Source organism: Bombina bombina, chromosome 3 (genome assembly GCF_027579735.1).
Source record: "Bombina bombina isolate aBomBom1 chromosome 3, aBomBom1.pri, whole genome shotgun sequence".
Taxonomy (NCBI): domain Eukaryota; kingdom Metazoa; phylum Chordata; class Amphibia; order Anura; family Bombinatoridae; genus Bombina; species Bombina bombina.
In genome coordinates this window covers 1,200,292,956-1,200,319,338 of record NC_069501.1, presented here as the reverse complement: position 1 = coordinate 1,200,319,338, position 26,383 = coordinate 1,200,292,956, and the positions used below count along the sequence as shown (strand labels likewise).

Below are 26,383 nucleotides of genomic sequence, written 5' to 3'. Positions count from 1 at the left end.
TGAACACACTACAAGAGAAATAAATTTATCAGGTAAGCATAAATTATGTTTTTTTATAATGGGGATGACACAGTCCTAAATTAACATATCTTCCTGCGGTTATGAACAGCTAACCTAGCTATATCTGATGCAAGAGACAAAGCTAAGTTCATCATTGTGGTTCACTTTCTTATAGTGACCTTTAGGACCCTTATATACTACCTTCTATGGCCCTCTATCCTATGAACTTCCCTGTAAGTTTTGCATGTGTTCTTCCCCAGTAAATTTCCTGAGATTGTAATATTCTGGCTTCCAGTTCGGTAGATGGTATTTAATGAAGATATGAATTACCAGATATAGACTATTTACCATAAGAATGCCATAGATATCACTTATCATAACATACCGGGATATTGTATAACTATGTTAGCTATTCCTGATGTATGACACAAAGTTAAGTTTTTATCTTTAGATATGTTTAGTGTATATGTTGTAATGTTCATGTAAACTTTATCTTTGTTACTGTTATGTCCTGTAGCATACTAATTCCATTCAGAGGTACGGCTCAAGGATTTTAGTGCACCCTGGGTTTCTAATGTATCCTCTCTTATAGCACCTGGGACTAGATATCCAGGCTTGATCAGTTTAGCTGATATATCCCTGTTAACCCTCCTAGGAAATGCTGTATAATCTCTCTAGATCACTCCAGCAAATGATCGGGTTATATACACAATATTCCCCAAATCTTCTTTTTACGCTTGTAGTTTGGCTCCCAACATATGCATATTTTCCTTACTTAAAGGGACATGAAACCCACATTTTTTCTTTCATGAATTAGAAAGAGAATGCAATTTTAAACATCTTTTTAATTTACTCCTATTATCTTATTTGTTTTATTCTCTTGATATTCTTTGCTGAAAAGCATATCTAGATATGCTCAGTAGCTGCTGATTGGTTGCTGCACATAGAAGCCTCATGTGATTGGCTCACCCATGTGCTTTGCTTTTTCTTCTAATAAGGATATCTAAAAAATTAAGCAAAATAAATAATAGAAGGAAATTGTAATGTTGTTTAAATTTGTATGTTCTATCTGAATCATGAAAGAAAGATTTTGGGTTTAGTGGCCCTTTAAGGTCCAAAAGAGGCCTACTATAAGATAATCCTCCCTTACTATAATACTAACTACATTGGAGGTCCAAAAGTGGCCTTTTAAGGAGGAGGTAAAATCAGAATTTGAATTTGTTACTATCTGTGACACATTTAACCCCATAAGGACCACAGCACTTTTCCATTTTCTGACAGTTTGGGACCAAGGCTATTTTTACATTTCTGCAGTGTTTGTGTTTAGCTGTAATTTTCCTCTTACTCATTTACTGTACCCACAGATATTATATACAGTTTATCTCGCCATTAAATGGACTTTCTAAAGATACCATTATTTTCATCATATCTTATCATTTACTATCATTTTTTTATAAAATATGAGGAAACAAATGGAAAAAAACACACTTTTTCCTAACTGTGCCCCCTAAAATCTGTTACACATCTAAAACCACCAAAAAACACCCATGCTAAATAGTTTCTAAATTTTGTCCTGAGTTTAGAAATACCCAATGTTTACTTGTTCTTTGCTTTTTTTGCAAGTTATAGGGCAATAAATACATTGGAACACTGATATCTGTCAGGAATCCCTGAATATCCCTTGACATGTCTATATTTTTTTTTAGAAGACAACCCAAAGTATTGATCTAGGCCAATTTTGGTATATTTCATACCACCATTTCACTGCCAAATGCGATCAAATAAAAAGAATCGTTCACTTTTTCACAAATTTTTTCACAAACTTTTGGTTTCTCACTGAAATTATTTACAAACAGCTTGTGCAATTGTGGCACAAATGCTTGTAAATGCTTCTCTGGGATCCCCTTTGTTCAGAAATAGCAGACATATATGGCTTTGGCGTTGCTTTTTGGTAATTAGAAGGGTGCATAACCAACACGGTTTTATTAATACACGTTTTACCTTTGTGATTACCTTGTATCCAAGGGGTCAATTTATCAAAGTGCGAGCGGACATGATACGATGTAGCGTATCATGTCCGCCGCACATCGATAAATGCCGACATTTATCATTACACAAGCAGTTCTTGTGAACTGGTTGTGCAGTGCCGCCCCCTGCAGATTTGCAGCCAATCGGCCGCTAGCAGACGGTGTCAATCAGCCCGATCGTATAGGATCAGGCAGATTGAAGACCGCAGCCTCAGAGGCAGTGGACAAGTTACGGAGCAGTGGCGTTTAGACCACTGCTTCATAACTACTGTTTCCGGCGAGCCTGAAGGCTCGCACGGAAACAGTGCCATCAAGCTCCATTCGGAGCTTGATAATTCAGCCCCCAAGCCTCTGCAGACTGCCTCCTTATTTTAGTTCTTTTGACAGACTTGCATTTTAGCCAATTAGTGCTGACTCCTCTGGAGTGAGTACAATGTTATCTATATGGCACACATGAACTAGCAGTGTCTAACTGTTAAAAGATATTAAAATGCACTGAGATAAGAGGCGGTCTGTAGTGGCTTAGAGACAGGCAGAAACGTAGAAGTTAAAGTATATAAATATCACATTGTTGGTTGTGCAAAGCTTGGGAATAAGTAGTAAAGTCATTATTTATCTTTTTAAAAATGATGGAGTAGACTGTCCCTTTAACAAAAAGTTCACAATGTAGTTGAACGCACTACACTTTTGTTGCCTATGTCTTACAATTATTATCGATGGTATGATAGTCACATAATTATATATCATGTTTGTGTGTTAGTAGTTTTAATTTATGGTTACAAACATTTCCAAGATTTCCAAATATTTTTTTTTAGAGCAATATGTCAAAAAAGACATGTACTTATGTACTTTCTAAACATTGTCATCTTTGACATACTCGTTTAGATTCCTAGACTTATATTTACAATCCTCAACTCATACTTCAAGCCATGTTTACATTGTATTTCAAACTCTTAAACTCACAGACGTCATTTAGGCATTTGAATTGCGTCCAGGAAGTAATTATTCGCAGAACTATATATGTCTTTGTCACCTTGTTATTTGTTTGGTATATTTCCATTTAAGATGATGTAAAATGGCATCAAATTAGAATATATTACAAAAAAGTTTCAGCCGTTGTGATTTAGTAAAATAATTTATGAAGTTAATTTGCTACTTAAACTTTTCTTTTATTTCTGTTTTTTTAAAAGCTTGATGATATAACCATAAACATATATATATTTTAATATTTATCAATTGTTCATTTGTTACCAGTTTGTTTAGAAGCTGACAGTTAAAGGGACAGTAAACACCTTCAGATTTGTATTTTATATGTTTAGTTATGCATAATAAAACAACTTTGCTGTATATTTTCATTTTTTTTGCTCCCTTTTCATGTAACTTAGCTCTGAAAATGGACCAATTTCTAACTTTCAGATTTTGAAATGCACCCTGCTACATATTTGTCCCTAATTTTCTTTAGCTGATAACAACTGCAAATCTATTTAATTTATACTAACTTTATGGCAGTGGCTAGCTTTGTTCTCTGTAGACTAAAACCCAAATAGCTTTCTCCAAATAGGGCAAACGGTGGGTGGAGTTTGGCAATTGAAAAACAATTGCAGTAAAAAGGATTTGTTTTAAAAACATTAAAGGGACAGTGTACTTGAAAATTGTTTATGGTTTAAAAAAATAGATAATCATTTTGCATAACCAACACTGTTTTATTAATATACTTTTAATATACTTTTAACCTCTGTGAATACCTTGTATCTAAGCTTCTGCAGACTGCCCCCTTACAAATGTGCATACCAGCCAATTAGTGCTGACTCATGCATAACTCAACAGGAGTTAGCACAGTGTTATCTATGTGACACAAATGAACTAGCACTGCTTAACTGTGAAAAGCTAATAAAATGCACTGAGATAGAAATCAACATATACGCCTACCTAGGTTTAGCCTTCAACAAAGAACACCAAGAGAACAAACAGCAGACACACACACCATTCCCTGCATGTGCAAACAGTTCAGCGCTGGAATGTATTGAAAGCTAGATTCCAGCATGATGGCATCCACGACTAGAAAGAGGCGGGAGAATAACCTCAATACTATGCTTATAAAATGTATTTAATGTTTCTTTATAATATAAGATTTGTATTATCGTATTTGTAAAGCACCAACACAAAAAGCTGTCGCCAATGTAACAGTACAAATGGGCAGATTTATCATCGGACAGACAAGGTTCAGATGTATTAAACCTGTCCCCTAGAGATTGCGAAATTTTGTTGCACAATATTTTCCCATATTAAGCATTGAATGAGCGCACATAGGGCTTATCAGACACCCAGGTTGAATCAGTGCAGTGTGATTTTTCACCTCCCAAACTAAGGGCTCTCTTCCATTGAATTGTTAAAAATGGTTCCGTAATCTACCAAAGTGGCCGACAACTAAAAGTAGTTTCCAGCTCCATTTTAGTACCAGGTTTCCATTGTGCATTTCGTGCAGTCGCTCTTTTCGTGTAGGTGTAAGTTAATGTTGTGTTTAAAGGGCCACTCAGGTTAAATTAAACTTTCATGATTCAGATACAGCATGTAATTTTAAACAACTTTCCAATTTACTTCCATTAAAAAAAATGTGCACAGTCTTTTATATTTACAATTTTTGAGTCACCGGATCCTACTGAGCATGTGCAAGAATTCACAGACTATACATATATGCATTTGTGATTGGCTGATTGCTATCACATGGTACAAGGGGAGGGGAAATATACATAACTTTGAAATTTGTTATAAAAAAATCTACTACTCATTTGAAGTTCAGACTAAGTGCTATTGCATTGTCTTGTTATCTTGCATTTGTTGATTATGCAAATCTAATGTGTTGCTTCCATCCAGAGTAAGATTTCTTGAAAAACAATTAGTTTCTATGGTAACCCGACATTAAACTATCAAATTTACGTTTAACGTCTATGCTCCTTACCTGTGATCACCTCTAAAGAGAAACAAAAACAAACATACACTTATTCATATTTTTTTAACTATAAGCAAATACTATTTTGTATTATAATTATATTTTCCACTTTATTAATATATGTAATATATATTGCTAGTTTGAATTCTGTAAATATGTGCTTGCAAATATTTTATATTTAAATGCATACTGATATTTCCATAAAAAATAAGTGCAACTATTCCTATATATGGCACAACAATAAATATTACATATTAAAAAAAAATCTACCTTGAAACACTTGCATTGTTTGCAAGTTTTAAAATTTCGATGGAAAATAGGTCTCAAAAAGCTAATTTTTACTCTTGTACACCTAGTTGATCTGTGTGTAATTTTTCACAATGTATCGACAGCCTCTGACAGTGTATTAACGGCTTTCATTAGAAACCTGTAACAAGTTATCACTTAACGTCTTCTAATACTTTCTATGGGACACAATAATATTTTCTGTAGCCGAACCCTGGCTACCAATATTAAAGTATAACGCGCCATCAGAAGCAGTCGATAAACAAAATTGCTTCCAACAGCATATTTATCGGTTTGCGACCTCTCACAAACATAATTGCGTCTCAACTGAAGCGAGCCCTAAGTTGGCAGAGAGGGGTTAGAAAGCAGCATTTTTAACCCACTGCTTCATAAATATCAGTTGTAAGTTCATCTGCTTAATAACTCTATCCCAAAATGTAAACCAGAAGTAAAAATAATGTGAATTATAGACTTTTGAAGTTCAGATTTAGAAATTGTAGTAGATAGCAATGGGAATTGCCTAACAGTGATAAAAAAAATGTTTATCAAAAAGATAATATGATTAAATTATGGGGTAAAGAACTACTGTTGAGCCAAAGTAGTGATGAATAAGCCAATTAAAAAAAAAACTTTATGTTCAATACCTTAAAAATAAATATGCCCCCCCCCCCACAAATCATTTCACTAATACTACCAAGACCAGAACAAAATGAATCTACCTCCATACAGAAAGTTGTTTATCATGAAATCATGTTAAATAAGCTACAAATCATCCAGCAATGCAGGCTTGTTGTAGTCATTGTGTGCCTAGGATATGTGAGAAACAAACTACATCTTAATATGCTCTAGTTCACTTGCCCCAGTAGTTTTGATCCCAGAAAATGTAAAAAATCTTATTTGACAAAATATTCACACACCAATGATTATAAATACTTAGAAATAAAAAGTAACATTTTATTATTTGCTTCAGTTCCTTTAAAGGGCCATAGACCTCAGGTCTTAAAATTATACTGTTATGCAATTTAATACTAGCTTGTTGGTTGTGTTTACCTGTTAAAATGTTTAAACACATTTCTATGCCTCCTTCTCAGCGTGGAACAGAGCTGCTATAACGAGTAATTCAAACAGTAACTTCCTCTGAGCATGGCCAAGATTTCTATTCCAATCACGTCATTGTCCCAAAAAATAACTCCTTGTTGAGATGGAACTAAGCAAGTATTTTCTTAACTACTGTGATCCCCTTATTTTTCTTTAGAAGGATTAAAAGGGACAGTCTACTTGAAAATGTTTATTGCTGAGCTTTGGTTGAGCTGTTTCGGGGAGACCGGAAGGGGTGTAGACACGAACGGGTGGTTCCTGTTCTAGCTCTAGAGGGAAAGAGCCAAGCCCCAAGCAAATACCACGCAGCAAGCAATTCCTTGGGGCCGTGCATCCTTTGGCGGCCATCGGATCTTATGCTCAAGGCTAGAACAGCTTGCAGGCAGCACTTTGTAGCCATCTTGGGAGCAGCTGCAGCCCCGGTCCTTCTGTAGGAGAACGAAGACCTTTGACCCGGGCCTATCTGGCCAGCACCTGCCTTGCCTAAAACTGTACGCTGTCTTTCGGAAGATCGCTTCGTAAAGCCCAAACACAGCTTGTGGGTGTCCGAACCCCGAAGGTGTCGCACCTGGAAAGGGGCTGACACAAGCTACAAATGGCAAACCGATAGGAGCCAGACTGGTGCCTACTGACACAGAACGCTGTATACACATGTGGGTCTGTGCAGCATCTAAAAGAGACGGCTTAGGGGAGGACTGTGCTTACCCGGAGGCATTCACGGCTAGTGCCCACAGCATTCAGACTACAGAGGCAACTCCCTTACCATTTGACTAGGGAAGTAGTCACAAGTGGACTGATCTTTGCTGGAGTCGTTGCTATGTAAGGTCGCAGTGGGTGTCCGGAGTGGCATAAGCAACAATAGAAGCAGGCTACCGAGGAATGGCTGACACGTAACCATATCAGACAGAAGAACTGGGTGGCCAGCAAATGTTTGAGCAAGGTGCGTGAGTGTGCGTGAACGGGCACGTAACCATAGCATCCAGGGCTGACTGGCGAGCAGCTGGTAAGAATTTTTTTCTTGTGCAGCATAAAGCTGGCCGGTAGACCCAGCGAACAAACAGTAGTGGCAAACCTCTAAGCTATAGGCTGCAGTCAGTAGTTCCAACAAGCAGGAGCCTGGAAGAAGGTAATAGTCACTTAGGTTTTAGTGAGTGACCGTTGGACGATGCTGGGCTGTGTACTCACAGTACATCAACCGCTGTTGATACAGCAGAACTTAAAATGTCTGGACTGCAAATGCACTCAAAATAGTATTTTTTCTTTTCTTCTTGGGCTAACACACGTTTATATGGCTGTTGCAGCAAGGAATAAGAGAAAGGAGCTGATCTAAGGAGCACACACTATGTGGGATTAAGATATAAGCAAGTGACTTGCATTAGAATCTTGACTTTGGCACTTAAAGCAACCTAAGTCTCAATTTTATTCTATAAACGTGCCATAATAGCTGTGGACATTACGAGCACACAGGAGACCGTAGCTCTCAAAAAGTTTGTCAAGTTCAGAGGTGCATACATTTTATTGAAGAGTGCCCTGGAAAGATATTAATGTAATATCTCACTTCTATTATGTAACAGTAAGGGGTACATCTTTGTGAGGGGAAAAGGGTAAACAGAAGGATAAATGAAAAAGGGGTTAGGTGCTTGTTGTTGATACAGGAGTCTGTCTTTCTTCTTCCACACTTAGGATTCCCCAAGCTCACTATAATCACTACTCTACTGATATAGAGAACTACATCACAAATACACACTTGTATTTACACTAAAGAAAAGAGGACACCCGAGATAAAGGGGACAAAAATATGTAACTAAGCCTTTGATGTCCATTTGCACTTTAGGCAGCCCTCTATGGGCACTTGGCTATAAAAAAAAAAAAAGACACTACTGATTTACACTTTGTTTGCCCTCTCTGAATCTGCACATATTTTACACATTTTTATCACTCTATATACATTTATCACTAGTTATAAAACCATATCTCCAAACATGCCGCCTAAAATTAGAGACAGGAAGAATAGAGTTGGTACTGACAATACCCCAAATTCACCTACATTGACTAGTATGACAGATACAGCAGCGCTAGACTCTCAAGACATAGTCAAGCAAATCTTAGAACTCATGATACCTCATTTTGAACAAATTAAAACAGATATTTCAAACTTAGCTACTGAAATCAGTTTTCACACAGACTGAGTGAGGCACAACAGTGCGTCTCCGACTTAGAAGACGCCAATGTCCAACAAGAGTTAATCATTAGGAGAACAAACCTCACAAATTGTAAATATCCAACATAAACTAAATGAGATAGAAGACTGTGCACGGCGCAATAATGTCAGATTTATTGGTATACCAGAATCTAATGAATTCCAAGATCTTCTCAAATGTATTTCTCTGACATTTCCACAGACCCTAGGAATTGCCCCCAGTTTACTACCTTTTGCAGTTGAAAGGGTTCACCGTATAGGCACACCAAAAATACTACCTGACGGCACAACTAAGAACACACCTGTTATTGCAAAGTTTCTCAACTTCCAGGACAAGCTCAATATTATGCATCATTACAGAAAAAAATACAGTTTTCAATTGGTGATAAAACAATATTATTGTTTCAGGACTTCTCTGTTGAGACATCACAAAAGAGAAAAGAAATTACGCCTTTTTGCTCTAACTAATCAGTAGTGGCATCAAGGCTACAGTAATTTACCATGCTAAAATTAAAATTCTTACAGAAAATGAACGCATGATATTAGGCAACCCCGAGGAGGTTAGGGAATTTGCTAAAAATAAGGGTATTATTTTATAAGTCTGTAAAAATCTGAAATTTAGTTGACTTGTTTCTAAAATGAAATATGTATGTACAGTTTATGGAGTTGAAGAATGTTCTAAGTTCGTTTTTATATTGGCTGAGTACACAGAGGCTGTCTCAGATGTTTCCTTTTTTTTTTTCTTCTCCCCTGCCTCCCTCGCCCCTACCCCTGCTTTTTACGTATTATAAAGAAACGTATACTTTCGTTCATAATAATATAATGTAAATAGATGAAGGATCAGATTAATTTGGCTTCCTGGAATGTAGATGGGATCTAAGCCCCCCAAAAACACTTTTTTTTTATTTTTTATCCCAACTTAAACGATATAAACCTGATATTGTCTTCCTTCAGGAGACTCACCTAAAAGAATCTGAACTGGCTAAGCTCAAAATGGGCTGGATAGGGGAAGTGGTGGGAACCCAGTGCAAGACCAGGAAAAAAAGAAGTTGCCTTCCTCTTTAATAAAAAACTTCAGTATAAAATTCTGGGAATGGAACTAGACCCAGAGGAAATATATTTAATTTTACAAGTTGAAGTAGAGGGAATGTTTTTAACTCTATGTAACATTTATGGCCTGAATAAATTGGAAAAAGTGTATTGGGAAAATTTGCAGGTGAAACTTTTGCCCGTCTATTCAAAAACGTAATTATTGCTGGTGATCTTAATTTAGCATCATACCCCACTCTGGATAGTTTTAAACCTTCTTTGAACAAAAATAGTAAACAAGAGTCTAAACTCTGTAAAAAAAAAATGTAATGTCATTACATATTAAGGATATTTGGCGGGTACAGAATCCGGATTTAAGAAAATTCACATGCGAGTCACACACACACATTAAACAATTTCCAGAATAGACTATTTTTTTATATCTAAAAAAATGCTGGGTACGGAAATGATGACTGATATCAAAGAGATAATCATTTCAGACCATGATATTCTTACTCTGAACATTAAAATTAGGAACTGTCAGGAAACTAACTATAATAGTTTTTTCCCAAGATACCTGGTAGTTAATGTACAGTTTAAAGCCTGGTTAAAATTATAATGGAAAGAATTATATCAATTAAATTTTGCTCCGGTAATTCAAACTGAAAAATTATGGGAAATGTTTAAAGCAGTAATAAGAGGGGAGATTAAAGCCTATCTAGTTCTCCAAAATCTTAAAATGGTAGTGATGGACACCAAATTGACTAATCAACTTCATAGTGCTTACAATTCTTATATTAGTGACCCTTCTAAACATTTTTAGGAATTATACCTTAAAGCAAAAAGGGAAAGAGAAGTATTCTTGTCACAAAAATTGGCTCAAGAAGAGCTTAGGACAAGGTTTTTTTTTATAGACACGGAGGTAAACCAGGGATGTTCCTGGCTAATTTAACAAAATCCAAAAGTGTACGATAGAATCCCGTAAGACTCCAACAGGCAGAACCACTAAAATTAAGGAAATTAACAATCATATTTTGCAATATTTCCAACAACTATATACAGCAGATACAATAAACCCACAAGCTAAAGAAAAGTTCTGGAAAAATATTCAGACTCCAAAGTTGGATAGATGTAAACTAAATTACTTTAACGGTCTATTTCTTATAAAGAAGTCATTAATGCTTTAAAGAGAACAGCACCTAATAAAGCGGCTGGTCCAGATCAGATCCCAGTTGAGCTATATAAAATACTGTCAGATGATATTGTGCAAAGGCTTGTTATGCTATTTAATAAATATTATTCTGACTGCACCCCCTGCTCTAGATATTTTACTTCATCATTAATAGCTTTGATCTTAAAAAAAAAAACCAAAGACCCAGAACAGATCTGCTCCTATAGGCCATTATCACTATTGAATAGTGACTATAAAATCCTTATGAGTATTATAGCAACTGGGTTTAAATCATTTATTGAACCCCTCATACATAAGGACCAGGTTGGCTTTATGCCATGAAGAAATTATTCTCATAATTTGAGGAAACCCCAATTAATTTTAAATACTTATTATCTACAAATTCTCTAAAGGGACCGTACGCAGCAATAATCTCAATAGATGCGGAGAAGGCCTTTGACTCCATTACTTGGGACCACCTGTTTACAGTAATTCCTATGTTTGGGGTCAAAGGGTCTTTCCTACATTTCATTAGTTTAATCTATAAATTGCCAAAATGCCTCTATTCTCATTAATGATAATCCCTCAGCAAACATTTCCCTTCACAAGGGATCAAGACAAGGATGCCCACTTTCCCCTTATTTCTTTAATTTGGCCTTAGAACCCCTAGCCATTTGTTTAAGAAAAGACATTAAAGGGATTAAACTGAGTACAAGAAAGGTCACTACATTACTATATGCAGATGACCTATTAGTTTTAATGTCTAATACTAGAAGAAATATCCTGTTACTAATTTAAATATAAAAGGATTTCAGTGCCTTCTCAGGCTATAAAGTAAATACACTTAAAACAGAAATTTTCTGGCTAAATAGACATAAAGACTCATATCAAACCTGTCAATTTAAAGAAGCAAAATATGGCTTTATGTATTTGGGCATTAAATTATATATAGAGATTAATGAATGGTATGATCTTAATTATCCCCCCAATCCTTACGAAAATAAAAGACAATCTGGAAAATAGGGCCAAATTTAACAGGCAAAGTTAATCTAATAAAGATGGTGATATTCCATAAACTTCTTTTTCTGATGCAAAACCTTCCAATTATGGTAAAACGGAAGGATTTAAATGCACTGAAGCAGCTATTTTTACAATTACTGTGGGGCGGAAAACGAACTAGAACTGATGGGAGTTTGGCACTACCAGATATTGAGATATACAATTTAGTAGGTTTGGCAAAGATTGCTTTGGACTGGCTAACTGGAATGAACTATTATGCAGTTCACCCCCTAGAAGAAATCTTCGTACAGCCATACTCCCTAAAAGCACTCCTGCATTATACCCCAGATAAGCGGCCAACCAAAATTAAACAACTTCTCGTTATTCAAAATGTGATCACGGCTTGGCAAAAAATACTCCAAATTCTACAGATTAACCCATCGATTTTCTAAACACTTAATCATAATTGGTAATCCCAATTTTACCCCAGCCTTGAATTCCATTTTTTTTAAAGATTGGGCTTCAAAGGGGCTATTGTTTCTACACCAGCTAAGAGAAACAGGGTCAGGGATATGCAGGGCACTCTCTCTGACTCACAAGAATTTGGTATATCGAATAAAGAGTTTTTTGCCTTCTTTCAGGCCCGACATTTTGTACAGGCACTTCCATATAATATTTCAGAGGAGAAAGCCTGGCACGCTTTAGACCCATCGTTACATTTATTTAAAGCAGGTAAATACTCTATCTCACTGCTTTTATAAAATAATTATGAGTTCAAGTGGACAAGTCAATGTACAAAAAATATCAGAAGCATGGCAGGTTCCAGTGGAGATCATACATAAAAGTTTTAAACTGGCAGACACCGCTATACTCTCCACTTCATGGAGAGAATTGCATACTAAACTTATAAACAGAATATATATTACACCAAGTATTAAGGCTAGATGGGATAACTCAGGAGCTCTCTGTCACAAATGCAAGGCATCTAAGGCAGATATCTATCATTGTTTTTGTAACTGCCCTAAAGTCAAAAAATGTTGGCATAAGATTAATTACTGGATAAATAAAATCAATCAAAATCATATTCAAATAATGTGTAACCACGTATTCTTTTTATAGACAGACAAAAAGAAATTGCCTGCAAAAATGTTCGCCAGCTAAATGCTATAATCATGTTGGGTACATTATTGATCCTGAAATATTGGAAATCTAACAAAGCCCCTAGCTTGACATAATTCCATCATAAACTTAAAAGCCAGTTGATTATGGAGCAAATGGATACCTCGATAAATTCAGAAGCACAAATTAAACGCTTTTTTTTATAAATGGAAGAATGTAATCATAAACTATCCTAAAGAAACCCAACTGCAGTTTTTTGCACCTTTTAGGGGTACATTGTTTCTCGAGTTGGCCATTGCAACCAAAGAATTTTCGGAATTTCGGATTGTATCTTGAATTGGATTATAAATAAAAATATATAAAAAAAAAATGAAAATGTTTATTGCTTAAAAAGATAGATAATCCCTTTATTACCCAATCCCTATTTTTGCATAATCAACACTGTTATATTAATACACTTTTCTGCCTCAGTTCTTTTGACTGACTTGCAGTTTAGCCAATCATTGCTGACTCATACATAACTCCATGGGAGTGAGCACGTTATCTATATGACACACATGAACTGTAAAAATGCACTGATATACTGATTGGGGTCTTGACTGTTAATGGGTTAATTGCAGTGTGGCTCTTGGCATTTAAGGGGCTATTTCTTGTGGGAGACTTGGAGTTTAAGGGGTTTATCAGTTGGGGTGTTAGTGGATAAAGAGTTAATACAGGCTGCATTGATTAGAATAGAGGTCTCCCTCAATCAACTGGAGAACTTTTGCCCTGTGTACAGGCATTGATTTGTTGTTGTTGTGATTTTTTGTTTTTATACATTTCCCAGACAATACTTCTGCAAAATTGCAAGCCGTATTGTTTATCTGCAACATACCACACTCCTGGGGAATAGTCTAGGATGTGACTCAGGAACACGGGTTTCTTCTGTGCTATACTTTAATTTGAATAGCGGGTGGTCGTATTCCTGGTCTATAGCACTCCGCTGGATTTTGAATAGTGTAGATAGTTGGTGCGCATGATAGTGATGATATTAGTGATACAAAAACTCCTTTAGCTGTGATGGGGTAATTGTCATGTGAATCTGGTCTTAGTAAGACTTAATGAATATCTGCATTGTACAAGTAATACATACACTGTTAGAATCATGAACAAATTACATTTTATATATAAGAAACTGATCTTTATTTCCAGTTGCACATTTATGTTTTATTTAAAACATTGTTTTTTAATTCTTTTGTATTTTTTAAATATCTCAAAAGTTCAAATAAAAAAACTAAATAAATTTAAACATACAAATTAATTGTGAACAATAATAAGATTACATTTTATAGGAGAAGGTGTTTAATAATTTATAAACAAATATTTATAAGAGAGTTTTAGATCATAGTGTTATTTAGAAATAATATATGATCTATGAACCATTTAATTATACATTTATACAGTAAAGATTTTTATTATTCAATTAAGGTTTATCATCAACAAACACTAAACTGGTTTGAATCATCCTAAGTCACATAACTGTCTTCCACCAATTATATATGCGTGTTTATATATATATATATATATATATATATATATATACACACATATGTGTGTGTGTACATGTGTATAGGTATGTATATTGTTCTGTTCCATGTATTATGCTACAATAATGTCCCAGATAATGGTTATGCATCACATTTAACATTTCCAAAGTGATAGTAAAGTTAGATTAACCACTTTTTCTTTATTGATAGTTGATGTTTTTTCCTCAGTTGTATAAAATGCCTATAATTATTATATTATATATTTATTTCTTATGTGGGACATCCCCTGTCGGCCCCCTCTCTTGACTGTTTTATTTTTATTTTATGTTACCCAATGAGATTAGTTACCACACAGCACGTTGCATTTAATGTGCAGTTGTGTCTGATTGCCAAATGCTGTTTACCAGCCAATCGGCTGTCTCACTGTATGCTTGCTTGGAGTGTTCCTTCTTTCTCAATGACTAAACAGTGAATCTTGTGATTCACTGTTTACTTGGATGAATCTGTATAGGCATTATATACTATGTACAGAGCTGGTGGGGCCCACTCTATACATCACTATACTTCAAAAAATAAACGGAAGGGAGCAGAGGAAAATGCATAATACTACATTAATAAAAACACAATTTATTGAATTTTTTTTTTTTTTAAAAACAGCTGTTTAAGCTGGGGTTGGCTAATGCAGACAAGGGACAATTTATACAATACTAATATTTACCATCACTTTAAAATAATATGCATTATTGCTACAGTTCAAAAGTATTCAGCATAAATGAAAAGGGTTTTTTTTTTTTTTTTTTTGTGTTCCAAATTCCATTTTTGAGTGACTTTGTGACCTCACCTGAAGTTTATCAGCCATCGGTGGGAAGTACTGGCAAGTGATGCATTGTCTGATTATCCTCAGAAGATAGCCCAGCTTGTATTTCAGTGGTCTGATAAGAACATTTGGCATAAAGAAAACAGATAGTGTCAATCACAGTTTTGTTTGTTTTGTAAACCTGTTCAAAACACCACAAATAGATCTAAACAATATGCAAACTGGGAAAAGTGGGTAACATTTAATATTATCTTAAAAAAAGATTTGTTTTTTATTGTAGCCTTACAGTGTGAAAAAAATAATTGTTTTATAAATCAATATTATTTTTTATTAACTTTTAAAAATATCATACACAATGTACAAACTGTGACAATAGGTAACGTTTAATATTAAATTACAAGGTACATTTATTTCCCATATGTAGCAGTCTGAAAAGTAATGGTTTTATAAAACACCATTGATAGATCTAAATAATTTACAAATTTTTAAAATAGGTATCTTTATACAAGATAATTTAACGTCACATATGTAGCTTTACAAAAGCTAGTCTGCAAAAATAGTTGTTTTATAAATAAAAGTTGACAGAATAAAGCAGGTTATTACTTTTTACTAAAATGCTTGTTAAATATTTTTTTTTTAACAAATGAAAACTAAAGTCTATAATAAATGCTGAAATAATTAGAGATTGAAAATTACTCACACTTTAAGTATTTGTGTTTTTATTAGTACATAATTATTTTTCTGTTTGTTTTTTCTTCTGTTTATTTTTATTTTTTTGCACTATTGATGCTGAGATCCCAAATATTGCCTAAAATATTTTTTCCCTCTCATTTTTTATTGATATTTCACAGAAAACATAAATGTTAACAGAAAACATAATACACAGAAACAAATAATTATTATGTTATATTCATGTAAATAAATCAAAGAGAAATATATCTAGTCAAGGGAAGAATTAGTTCACCAAATCTTTAATTAGCAATTTCCATTTCTCTATGAAACGAGTAATTATTACATTACATTCCATTCATGTAAATAGGTAATTCAGAAATATATCTAATCCCCCCCCCCCTCCAAAAAAAAGGAAAGTAAGGGGAAGAAAGAAAAAAGCAAAGAGAAAAAAGCGAATCATTTCACCAAATCCCTAATGAAACTAATTCTGAATCTCTGAATGATATATCAGATAGTCAACTTCACAAGGGGGTAAACTTTTGATAAAGGTAGACCATACTGTATATCCCGTTCTTTGTTCATATCTTTGTCATGCTGTTCTATTATACATTGATTTTTCAAATAATTTTTAGTTTCCGAAATATTAGGAATAGCTGCCTCTTTCCATTTCCTGAAAATGAAATATCTTGCTGCAAGGATAATCATGTTGACAATTTTTTATGTTGTTGATTCTGGGTTCTGCAGAGGCATCTTCATTACATTAAGAATCCAATAATCTTTTTTCCGCCATAGTTGTCTAATTCTGGGACAACCCCAAATCATATGCAAAAAGTTAGCCGCTGGGTAAGAGCATTTTGGGCAAATATTAGAGTTACCCCATCTAAACCCTTTCTCAGGAGTATAAGAAGTCCTGTAGAGTGGCTTGACATGAGACTCTCTAAAAAGTTGAAGACAATGTAGTTTGTGAGACCGAGATTGTCTATAATATTTAAAATATTTTTTAAAAATTACAAAATATATTTTGACTTGAAAATATTTTCTACCTATTAACAATTAGTTTTTCATTTCTACATAGTTGGTTAATGACTTTCAAGTCAGCTCTGTTGTCCCAGGTTTGATGCTTTAGTTTGCCACTGTAGGTGATGTGCACACTTCTTAACGCCATATTATTTTTCTTGTTTTGGAAAATATGGATTTTTTTTTATAAGAAGATATATTAACACTGTACAGTTTCCCATGCAAATATGAAGCTGTGTAAATAAAAATGTATATTCTATTCCAACTTTCATTTTATACTACACTGGTTTTCCAGGCCAAGGGATATCCATTAGCTTGTGTTCTACTAGTAGTGTCATTTAAAAAGAACATGCAATTTTAAACAACTTTCCAATTGACTTCTATTATCTAATTGGTTTCATTCTCTTGATATCCTTTGTTGAAAATCATATCTAAATAGGCTCAGTGGCTGCCTTGTGTGATTAGCTCACTTATGTGCATTTTCTATTTCTTAAACAAAGGATATCTGAAGAATGAAGCAAATTGAATAATAGAAGTAAATTGAAATGTTGTTTAAGATTGTATTCTCTATCTGAATCATGAAAGAACATTTTGGGTTTCATGTCCCTTTAAGTGTGGTAGATCATGGAAAAGTAATTTACATGTTTGTTTAACAACATTTGACTCAAAAAGAAATTCATATAAAATATCTATACATAGTAAAAAAAAAAACTCTATAATGAACTTTTGCAATTTCATTATTTGTCTATTTTTTAGGTTACTTTTAAAAACTAAGATTTTTTTTAACTTCTGGAGTGCATCCTGCAAGATTAGGAACATGCTGCACAGTGATTACTTAATTAAGTCTGAAGCTTATTAATCTTTTTCATTAATTGTTTGCAGCAAATGAGAAAAGCAGCTTTTCAAGGAGTGACTTTCTGGACTGCAGGACAATATGCATTTTAACAAAATGACAGTTTAAATAGTTTTTAAACACTAAAATTATTATTATTATTTATTTGTATAGTGCCGCCTTATTCCACAGTGCTGTGTACAATGGTAGGGTTATACAATGACAAGGATTTGTGATACAATACAAAACTAAACCAATCTAGTACAAGCGGAAGAGGGCCCTGCTCCGGAGAGCTCACAGTCTACAGGTTTAGGGTGCAGAGACATGAGGTTGGGGTAGCTTGTCACAGTTGTAGTTGCAAAAGGGTGTGTGTACAAGCGCTAAGGTAATCCCCAAGCTGTATCCAAACAGAGATCCTAACCAACCTCCAAAAAATATGCACAAGTAGTAAGAAGTGAATACAGCGCCAACAAGAGGCCAAGGGATAAATATACTCACAGAGAGATAAAAGAAGATTATTTAATGAACCATGTTAAAAAGCATCAGTAATAAAAGACTATATATAAAAAATGTAAAAAGCACATATAAATAAAATTACAAATACAGGAATATCTTACAGAAGCGGCTCAAAGGGCCAAAGCTGATAATTACAATAAAAACAGAGGTAATAACAGGTGATCAGTGTGAGTGGTACACCAGAATAAGAGTGTATACTAATAAAACAGAATTAGCCTAAGTACAACTGTAGCAAGTGCATCATGCAAAAAACTAATAAACAATAATACAAACAATAGTGTTCAAAATTAGTGTTACAAAAATAGTGTTCCAAAAAATAGAAAAATGCACTGCAGTGCAAAAAAAGGGGGGTAGCAAAATAATTGTATAGATACAATCAAATAGTGAGTGAGTGCAAATGGATATAAAAATGCTAGCTACTTAATCCAGTGAGGTTAAGATATAATTAAATAAAATACACAATATGCAATAACATAAAAAATAAAATACACAATATGCAATAACATAAAAAATAAAAATATAAAATATAATCCAAAAAAGTGTTCAAAAAGTTGATCAACAAATGTTAGTGAAGAACAAAAATAAGTCAATCAAAACTAAAAAATTGAAAAAATGGGTGATGAAAAGCAAGGTGAAAGTGAGGAAATTGATTCCTTCCAATGTTAGTTACTTTAACAGATCCAAATTCCTGAGTGTGGTTGCTGAAGTAGCTGATTGGATCCTAGCACCTGTCAGCTGCTCCTATGGTATCCTAAAAAGTGTCCCTGTAAAAAAAGAAATTCACAACATAGTGTATCCAATATGAGAATGAAGTAAAGATTAAAGTAATGCTTACCAATATGTCAACGCGTTTCTGCCCTCAAAAAAGGGCCTTTCTCAAGAACGTTCATGTATTTGTTTGGTTAGGATAATAACTAGTATTTTATAATAACAATAATAATAATAACTAGTATTTATATAGCGCCTTTCTCCCAGTGGGACTCAAAGCGCTTTTTCAGCGCTAGCTCTCAGAATTAACCAAAATCGTCAGCTGAAAAGAAATAGTTGTTATTATTACCCAATTTAATGGTACTCATTTTGATCGACCTCGGAAGTATAAAGGGCTGTCGGCCCTGCTGGGATTTGAACCTGTGACCTTTGGATCTTTAAACAGGCTTTTGTAGTCAGGATGAGAGATGGAGGAGAGATGGTAAGCCTCTCTGAATAGGTGGGTTTTCAAGGAGCATCTGAAGCTATACAAGGTTGGAGACAGTCTTATGGAGCAGGGTAGAGAGTTCCAGAGGACAGGAGCAGCACGTGAGAAGTCCTGTAGGCGGGAGTGGGACGTAGAGATAACAGGAGTGGACAGACGTAGGTCAGATGTTGATCGAAGAGGACGGGATGGAGAATATTTCACGATGAGAGAGGAAATATAGTTGAGAGTCAGACTGTTGAGTGCTTTGTAAGTTAGGGTTAATACTTTAAATTGTATTCTGGAGTGTATGGGGAGCCAGTGTAGAGACTGGCAGAGCAGAGCAGCTGATGTAGATCGGCGACTTAGGTAGATGAGTCTAGCAGAATCATTCATAATAGATTGGAGGGAGGAAAGGCAGTGTTTTGCAAGGCCATTTAGAAGTAGATTGCTATAATTAATGCATGCCAAAATGAGGGAATGAATAAGTATTTTTGTCGTTTTTTGAGTAAGGAAGAGACGAATTCTGGAAATGTTGCGCAGGTGTGAAAGGCAGGATTTGGTAAGCGCTTGTATATGGGGTTGAATGTGTGTTCTGAGTCAAGTGACTTTAAAGAAATATTACATTTCTGGGTACAACTACAGGAGCAGAGTTGCTACAGATGCCAGTTGGTAAAGCTCTGCAGTTTCATGCTGGGAGCTGCCATCTTGGAGCCCACATATTCTTGCACCCAGTGACAGAGGTGGCACACTATCACAGATCAGTGATATTGCTGGCTTTTGTACAGCTATAATCTTGCACTTCAGTTTAGCTACCTAAATATTGAGTGAAAACTACATTTTTGCAGTTATTCTTTTACACAGTTTAAAAGTTACACAACATAAAAAAAACAACACAGAGCAATTTTGCCTTTAAGAAACGTACAGCGCCCCCTCTGTATTGTGCACGCTGAACAAGTGCTTGATACAGGATGGCAAAAAGGCAACAATGTCACAGATTTTTTTAATGTGTACTGCTTCTCTCACAGAGTGCAAAAAAATGGCTGTGCCCAGTGTGAAAATGCAGAGCTTTAGTAACGGACAGGGTTTATGTTGTGAACCTGTCCGCATTTAATCACAAATTGTGGAGTGCATTTTCCTTCCGTATTTACCGCTTGTGCAATGCCACCCCCTACCCTTACGCAACCAATTGGGTGAAAGTAAGGCTTGTCAATCACCCGGTTGAATGAATCCGGAGGGATTTTCATCCACCAGTACTAGGTTGGTGAAGAGGGTTTAAACCTCTGTTTCATAAATATCAGTTGCAGGTTCAAATGAGCAAGCTCACAACCAATCAATGCATTCGGACAATGAGAAATCTAGCCCTAAGAGTCATTTATAAGAGATTAAATAAGAAACCAGCTTTGATGAAATCTCCAGAAGGATAAACAATAGCAGGATGGATTGTATCCAATCTAATGTATTTGTACCCATCAGTTTAAAGTCCCTATACAAGAAGTAGTAAATCTGTCTCTGCATAGGATTGGCATGTAGAGGAGCAGCCATGATGCCTATATAGCAAGGTTCAGATGTACTGGTGGGGCTTTATCATTATGTACACAGTGCTGCTATTATTACTCATAACATATTGAATAATAACACAATTATAATATTTTGTATCATGAAAAGAAACTATTTGGTAAATTGAACATAACTATTGTACCTGACCTAAACAGTGTATGACCTTCTTGTGCTTACAGGTGGCTGCTTTACTGCGGAGGAGAAAGTTTGATTACTACTTACACAAACTACTACCTGAGCTCTTCCGGTCAACATCCTTCTTGACGGCCAATGGGAGCCTGTACATTGCTTTCTTCTGCATTCTAAGGTCAGTAACGATTTGTGTGAGCTTATAGGGATATATGTATGATGGCAGACTGTATTCCCTGCTTAGACATGATGTGTTATAGGTGTCCTACAGTTATAGGTAACTTCTGTGTGCTGAATCAGTCTTTATTTGCCTATAAATCCCACACTCTAACCGTATGGGCAGCATATAGGTCACCTTGTGTATGTGTGATAGTGGGCGCCACAAAAATAGATTATCGTTAAGGTTTGAAGATACCAAACAAAGTGCTAAATGAATCCTTCTTTGTATTCACATCATTACAACTTGCTGGCATCCAGCATCCAGTTGTCACCTTACAGATCTTGTATAGGAGATTGTATACACAAACCATTGAGGTTGTTGGAAAAAAGTTATTGCTTTACATACAATCTGGTGTCCTGAAATAATCAATATTTTTTTCTGTGACCCTCTAAACCAATAAAACAGAGGCAATTGCCCTTTTCTGTCAGTAGCAAGAAGTGCATATTCAATATTATAATATTTGTTTTGAAGGGACAATAAACCCTCAAATCAGCTGTTTATTGTATTCAAAGTTGCTGCAGGAAATCCTCTTAGATTGGCCAGGATCTCTTCCCACTCCCACTGAGAGGTTGATTTCTGCTGCCATCTCTTGTTTGCATAGCTTTTTTACAGTAAATACTGCAGTATTTACATTTTTAGTATAGGTGGTAGTTTCAACAGGAAAAAATGTTCCCCTTGATGTGATCCAAAATACTTTTTATATCAGCAACAGAGTATTGGGAATTACTTATTTAGAGGAACAGACAAGTGGCAATCCCCCTCCCTTATTCAGTGACAAATTGCTCGATAGGTCAGTCAATTATCTGTGTACATGTTATATTTGTTATCTATTTAATATGTTGAGATTATTCATTAGAGCAGGGGCTGATAAATCTGTTTAAAATTTTGGAGCCAGACAGGGGTATTTGCATATAGATATATGAAGAATGACTCAAAAAGTTAGTTGTCAGGGGCAAAAGGCTAGGAGTCAGTGGCTCCCTGGTTCCTGGGTTTGTCAACCAGTGCATTAGAGACCATATAAATACCCCCCACAAACCAAGAGACCTGTTTTCCTACACATTTCCTCATACAATGATTTTCATTCAACTGTCGTTTCTGGCTAGGATATGCAAATAAAGTTTTAGTTTGAATGATATTGGTCTTTCATTTACATTTAACATTTTGCATGATTATTGCAATAAGTTGTAAGTTTTGTGCTAAAAATTAGATTTTTTTTTATGCTATAAAAATAAAACTTTTATTAAGCAAGAATTAATGAATGAATGTTGTGAAGCGAGATGTAGCTCCTATATAAAAAAATGTTAATAGACAAAATTAGATTTAACAGTTTGTTTTTTTCTAAATAAAATATGGTATAAAGATTCTAATTTTAGGTTGGAATGTGTATTTTGTGCTTATATCAGGCTGAAAAAATAATTTTGTGGCCTGGCAAGTGCCTGGCCCCGACTGGTAATAAATGTAAATATAAAATAAACATATATTTGTCAGACTATGGAGGGTATTGAACATTTTTAATATTCAACACTAGAATCTGTCAAGAACAAAAATAAACTTTGTTTTCCCCTCTATATTTATTCTTTTATAGATTTTCAATAAGTAAAGTTGAACTTTTTTTGGTGAACAATTTTGTTTTGGTTTTTGATGCACCTTAACAATACAATTTTTTCCTGCATATTTATGTGTGAATGGTTCAGTTATTCATTTTGTATGATTTTTAAGTTATGATTTTTTATGGCAATGTATGCATCTCTTTCCTCAACGAAAATGCAGTATACGCCCCTTAGCTAGACACCCTGCTTTTATGGTTAAAAGTGACTTTACATAATTCCACCAGGCAAATAGTAATAAGCATTCTTAAAGGGATAGAAAAACCCCAACATTTTCTTTCATAATTTGTATAGAACTTACAATTATAAACAACTTTCCAATTTACTTCTATTAACACATTTGTTTCATTCTCTTGTTATCCTTTGCTGAAGCAGCTTCTTTGCACTGCTGGCAGTTAGCTGAACATATCTAGTTAGCCAATCACAAGAGACAAATGTGTAAAGGCACCAATCAGCAACCTAGCTCCTACTAGTGTAGATATGTGTTTATTCTTTTTCAACAAGAAATAGTAAGAGAACAAAGCACATTTAAAAATAGAAGTGAATTTAAAAGTGTCTTAAAATGGCATGCTCTAGCTGAATCCTGCAAGTTTAATTTTGACTTTCCTATCCCTTTAAATAACCTAGCCAGTCTAGAGACCTTTAGATAATTGGCCCTAAGAGGCCTATTTAAGAAAGGTCTTGCGGACCTGATCCGACAGTGCGGATCAGGTCCGCAAGACCTCGCTGAATTCGGTGAGCAATACGCTCTCCGTATTCAGCATTGCACCAGCAGCTCACAAGAGGCTTCTTTTAGCATTCTGCTTTTTTTCAGATTTATTCTTGTAAAAGTTCAACACCCTAAGATCTGTGCAAATCCAGATCTTATTGTGTTGAACTTTCACAAGAATAAATTCAGCTCAGAAAAAAACCCAAATGCACAAACGGCCACAGTCAGATTCTAACAAGGATCCAAAATTATTAACCCTTCAGCATCTGTATAGCAGAAAACACCCTAGTTTATATAAGATGTTACACATGCTGAAATTAATATATACTAATATGTTTAACCTGCTAACTGCTGTCTTGGGGGTGCTGAGAACAAGATATGCAGATATGCTAAGGACTTGCTAAGAAAGTTTCACAAGTAGACGGCATTTTATGGAGGTAAATAGTCATGTTTTTATCTTGATATCAATAGACCCAGAAATCCCCCAGTAAATCTGAATTTTTGTATGTTCTGTGAATTTCAGTCCCAGCACATGAAAATCTTGATGTTAAGCCCTTGCTAAGCAAATTGTCATTGTATATATGGGGAGAATTACACATGTCACAAGCTGTGCAACACTATTGAGCTGCCTGGCTTTCTCACCCATTGCCTCCTATCATCCCTGGTATTATATATAACTTATCATGTTTTTTTCCATACCAGACCTCACACTACTAAACTTCAGTGTAACAGAAGACCATAGAAAACTGCAAGAAAAAAAACATACTGTAAGCATTAGACTAATGCCACAGCGTCCTTTGTGGTGGGAGTACTGCGCTGCACACAATATTCATAAGCTATATACATACTGAATTAAACAAGTAACAAGCTTAAAAAGCAGGGACAAGAAGCCAAAAAATGAGACTGGGACTGTCCCAGGAAAAACAAGACAGTTGGCAACTACATAAGTAAATGCCAGTGCTGGATAATGTTTAAATGTAGGTGAATGCAGTATAATTACATATGCCCCCTGTAGAGCAAAATAATGTTGATATAAAAGCAATCAAATCTAAAGTAATACCCATTATATTTCTGTTGTCTGTGGTTGTAGATTCTACTGCATGGTGTGTACTGTCTTTCATTCACTGGGATCTGTGCATTAAAGGGACAGATTGTTATATACAATTCCAAGCTGTTTACTGTCCCTTTAATGTGTAGAGTAGTAAGAGGAGGGGTGTGCTGTGAGTGGTTGAAGCACCATCTGAGAACGAGGTAGAAACATGACAAGTGGTTTACAGATGCTGTGGATATGCATCAATTTACCAATCTACTTGTCCCCATAGCAACAAGAAAAAAAAAAAAAAAAACTACACATCACACTTCCAATTCTAAATGTCATGAACATCAAGCTATGTAACTTCCACACCCGAAGGGAAGGCTCGATTGCAGGTTTCGGTTGTTACGTCAGGAGTCCTGACGCACGCAAGCAAGCATTGTGTGATTGTGAGAGCTGAGCGAGAACGCTACCTGGGAAAACTAGTGTTGGCACAGAAAATCATCGCTCAGAGCAAGCAAATGGGGTTTGGTGAAGCCTGAATAAAAGATCTTTTGTTGCCGCTCCCACAAGCTGCTCGCTGAAGATGACATAATATCTTCACGGAAACTGCCGTTTGAGAATAGCCGCAGTGAGAGACAGCTAGGATGTCGTACAAGCATTCCATCCAGTGCTTGGTCCGGTAACCCATACAGTCCATACAAAGTCCCCTGGCCAAGAACAAAACTCTTTTCTTTTACGGTCTTTTCAGTGCTTTTAATAAGTGTTATATTGGCTCGCTCAATATCATAAAGCCCTGCTGGTTAAGTGAGTCTGGGAAGTTTGTTTTGCAGGTTGAAGATTTAATTTAAAGGGACTCTTATAAATGTATTTCCCCCCCTACAACTGCCTTTTTTCTCTTTGCATGGTATATGTCAATTAAAAGGGCAAGAGGGGTCTATGTTTTGAGTCTGCTAGACAAGTCCCACCGCATACTCCTAGTGAACAAAACCAGCCAAGAGACTCCCCTATTTTGCGATTTCCCTGTTTAAAGGATATAACCCCAGCACACAAAAATAAAAAAAGTCTGGGTTCCCTAGAAGGTGGGTGAAGATCTTACAAGCCCAAGGTCTATCTTTTCAAGCCACGACAGATGTGCTGTTTGTAGATCTGTGCGGGGAAAAAAAGCAGCATAAGCCCCCCTCTAGGGATTAATATATCCCAGTGAAGAAAACTGGTGTTGGGTGAGAATCTGAGGTTGAGCAAGAAAAGAGGAAAGGGAAAAACTATATATACATACCTATATACATGTGTGTGTGTCATGCAACTTTGGTCACATAAAATCTAACTCCTTGAATTCCTCCAAAAAGTAAAGGTCCTGCTCTGAGAAGGTTATATTTTAGAAGTGTCTTCTTAAAGTTTTGTATCCCTCTGGTGGAAAAGGGGGGAAGAGAAAAGAATTAAAAAGAAATATAAAGAACATATGAACTCCGGTTAAAGAGGACTTGTGTTGTGTTAAACCTCTTTGCAGGGACTTGGAATTGAGATTCCAGTTGAATACTGCATATGGATTTACATGGTTTAATGGGGAGATAAGCTTTTCAGTGTTTTCATTGCTACATCTTACTGTATATTCCCCTGACCCTAGCTGGCTTTCTGTATTGGCTTGAAAAAGTGTAACAAAAGTGTTTTTTGTCCAACTAAGTATTGTTATCTC

General features: G+C 35.3%; 1 protein-coding gene across 1 annotated transcript in view; it reads left to right on the top strand.

Annotated features, from left to right (window-relative positions):
• Window positions 1-26,383, top strand: part of TMEM135 (transmembrane protein 135) — an 898,466-nt gene that overhangs the window by 85,705 nt on the left and 786,378 nt on the right. Inside the window, exon 2 of the mRNA XM_053708634.1 lies at window positions 21,169-21,296. Within this exon, the coding sequence (XP_053564609.1) occupies window positions 21,169-21,296 (128 nt within the window). The remainder of the gene's footprint in view (window positions 1-21,168; window positions 21,297-26,383) is intronic.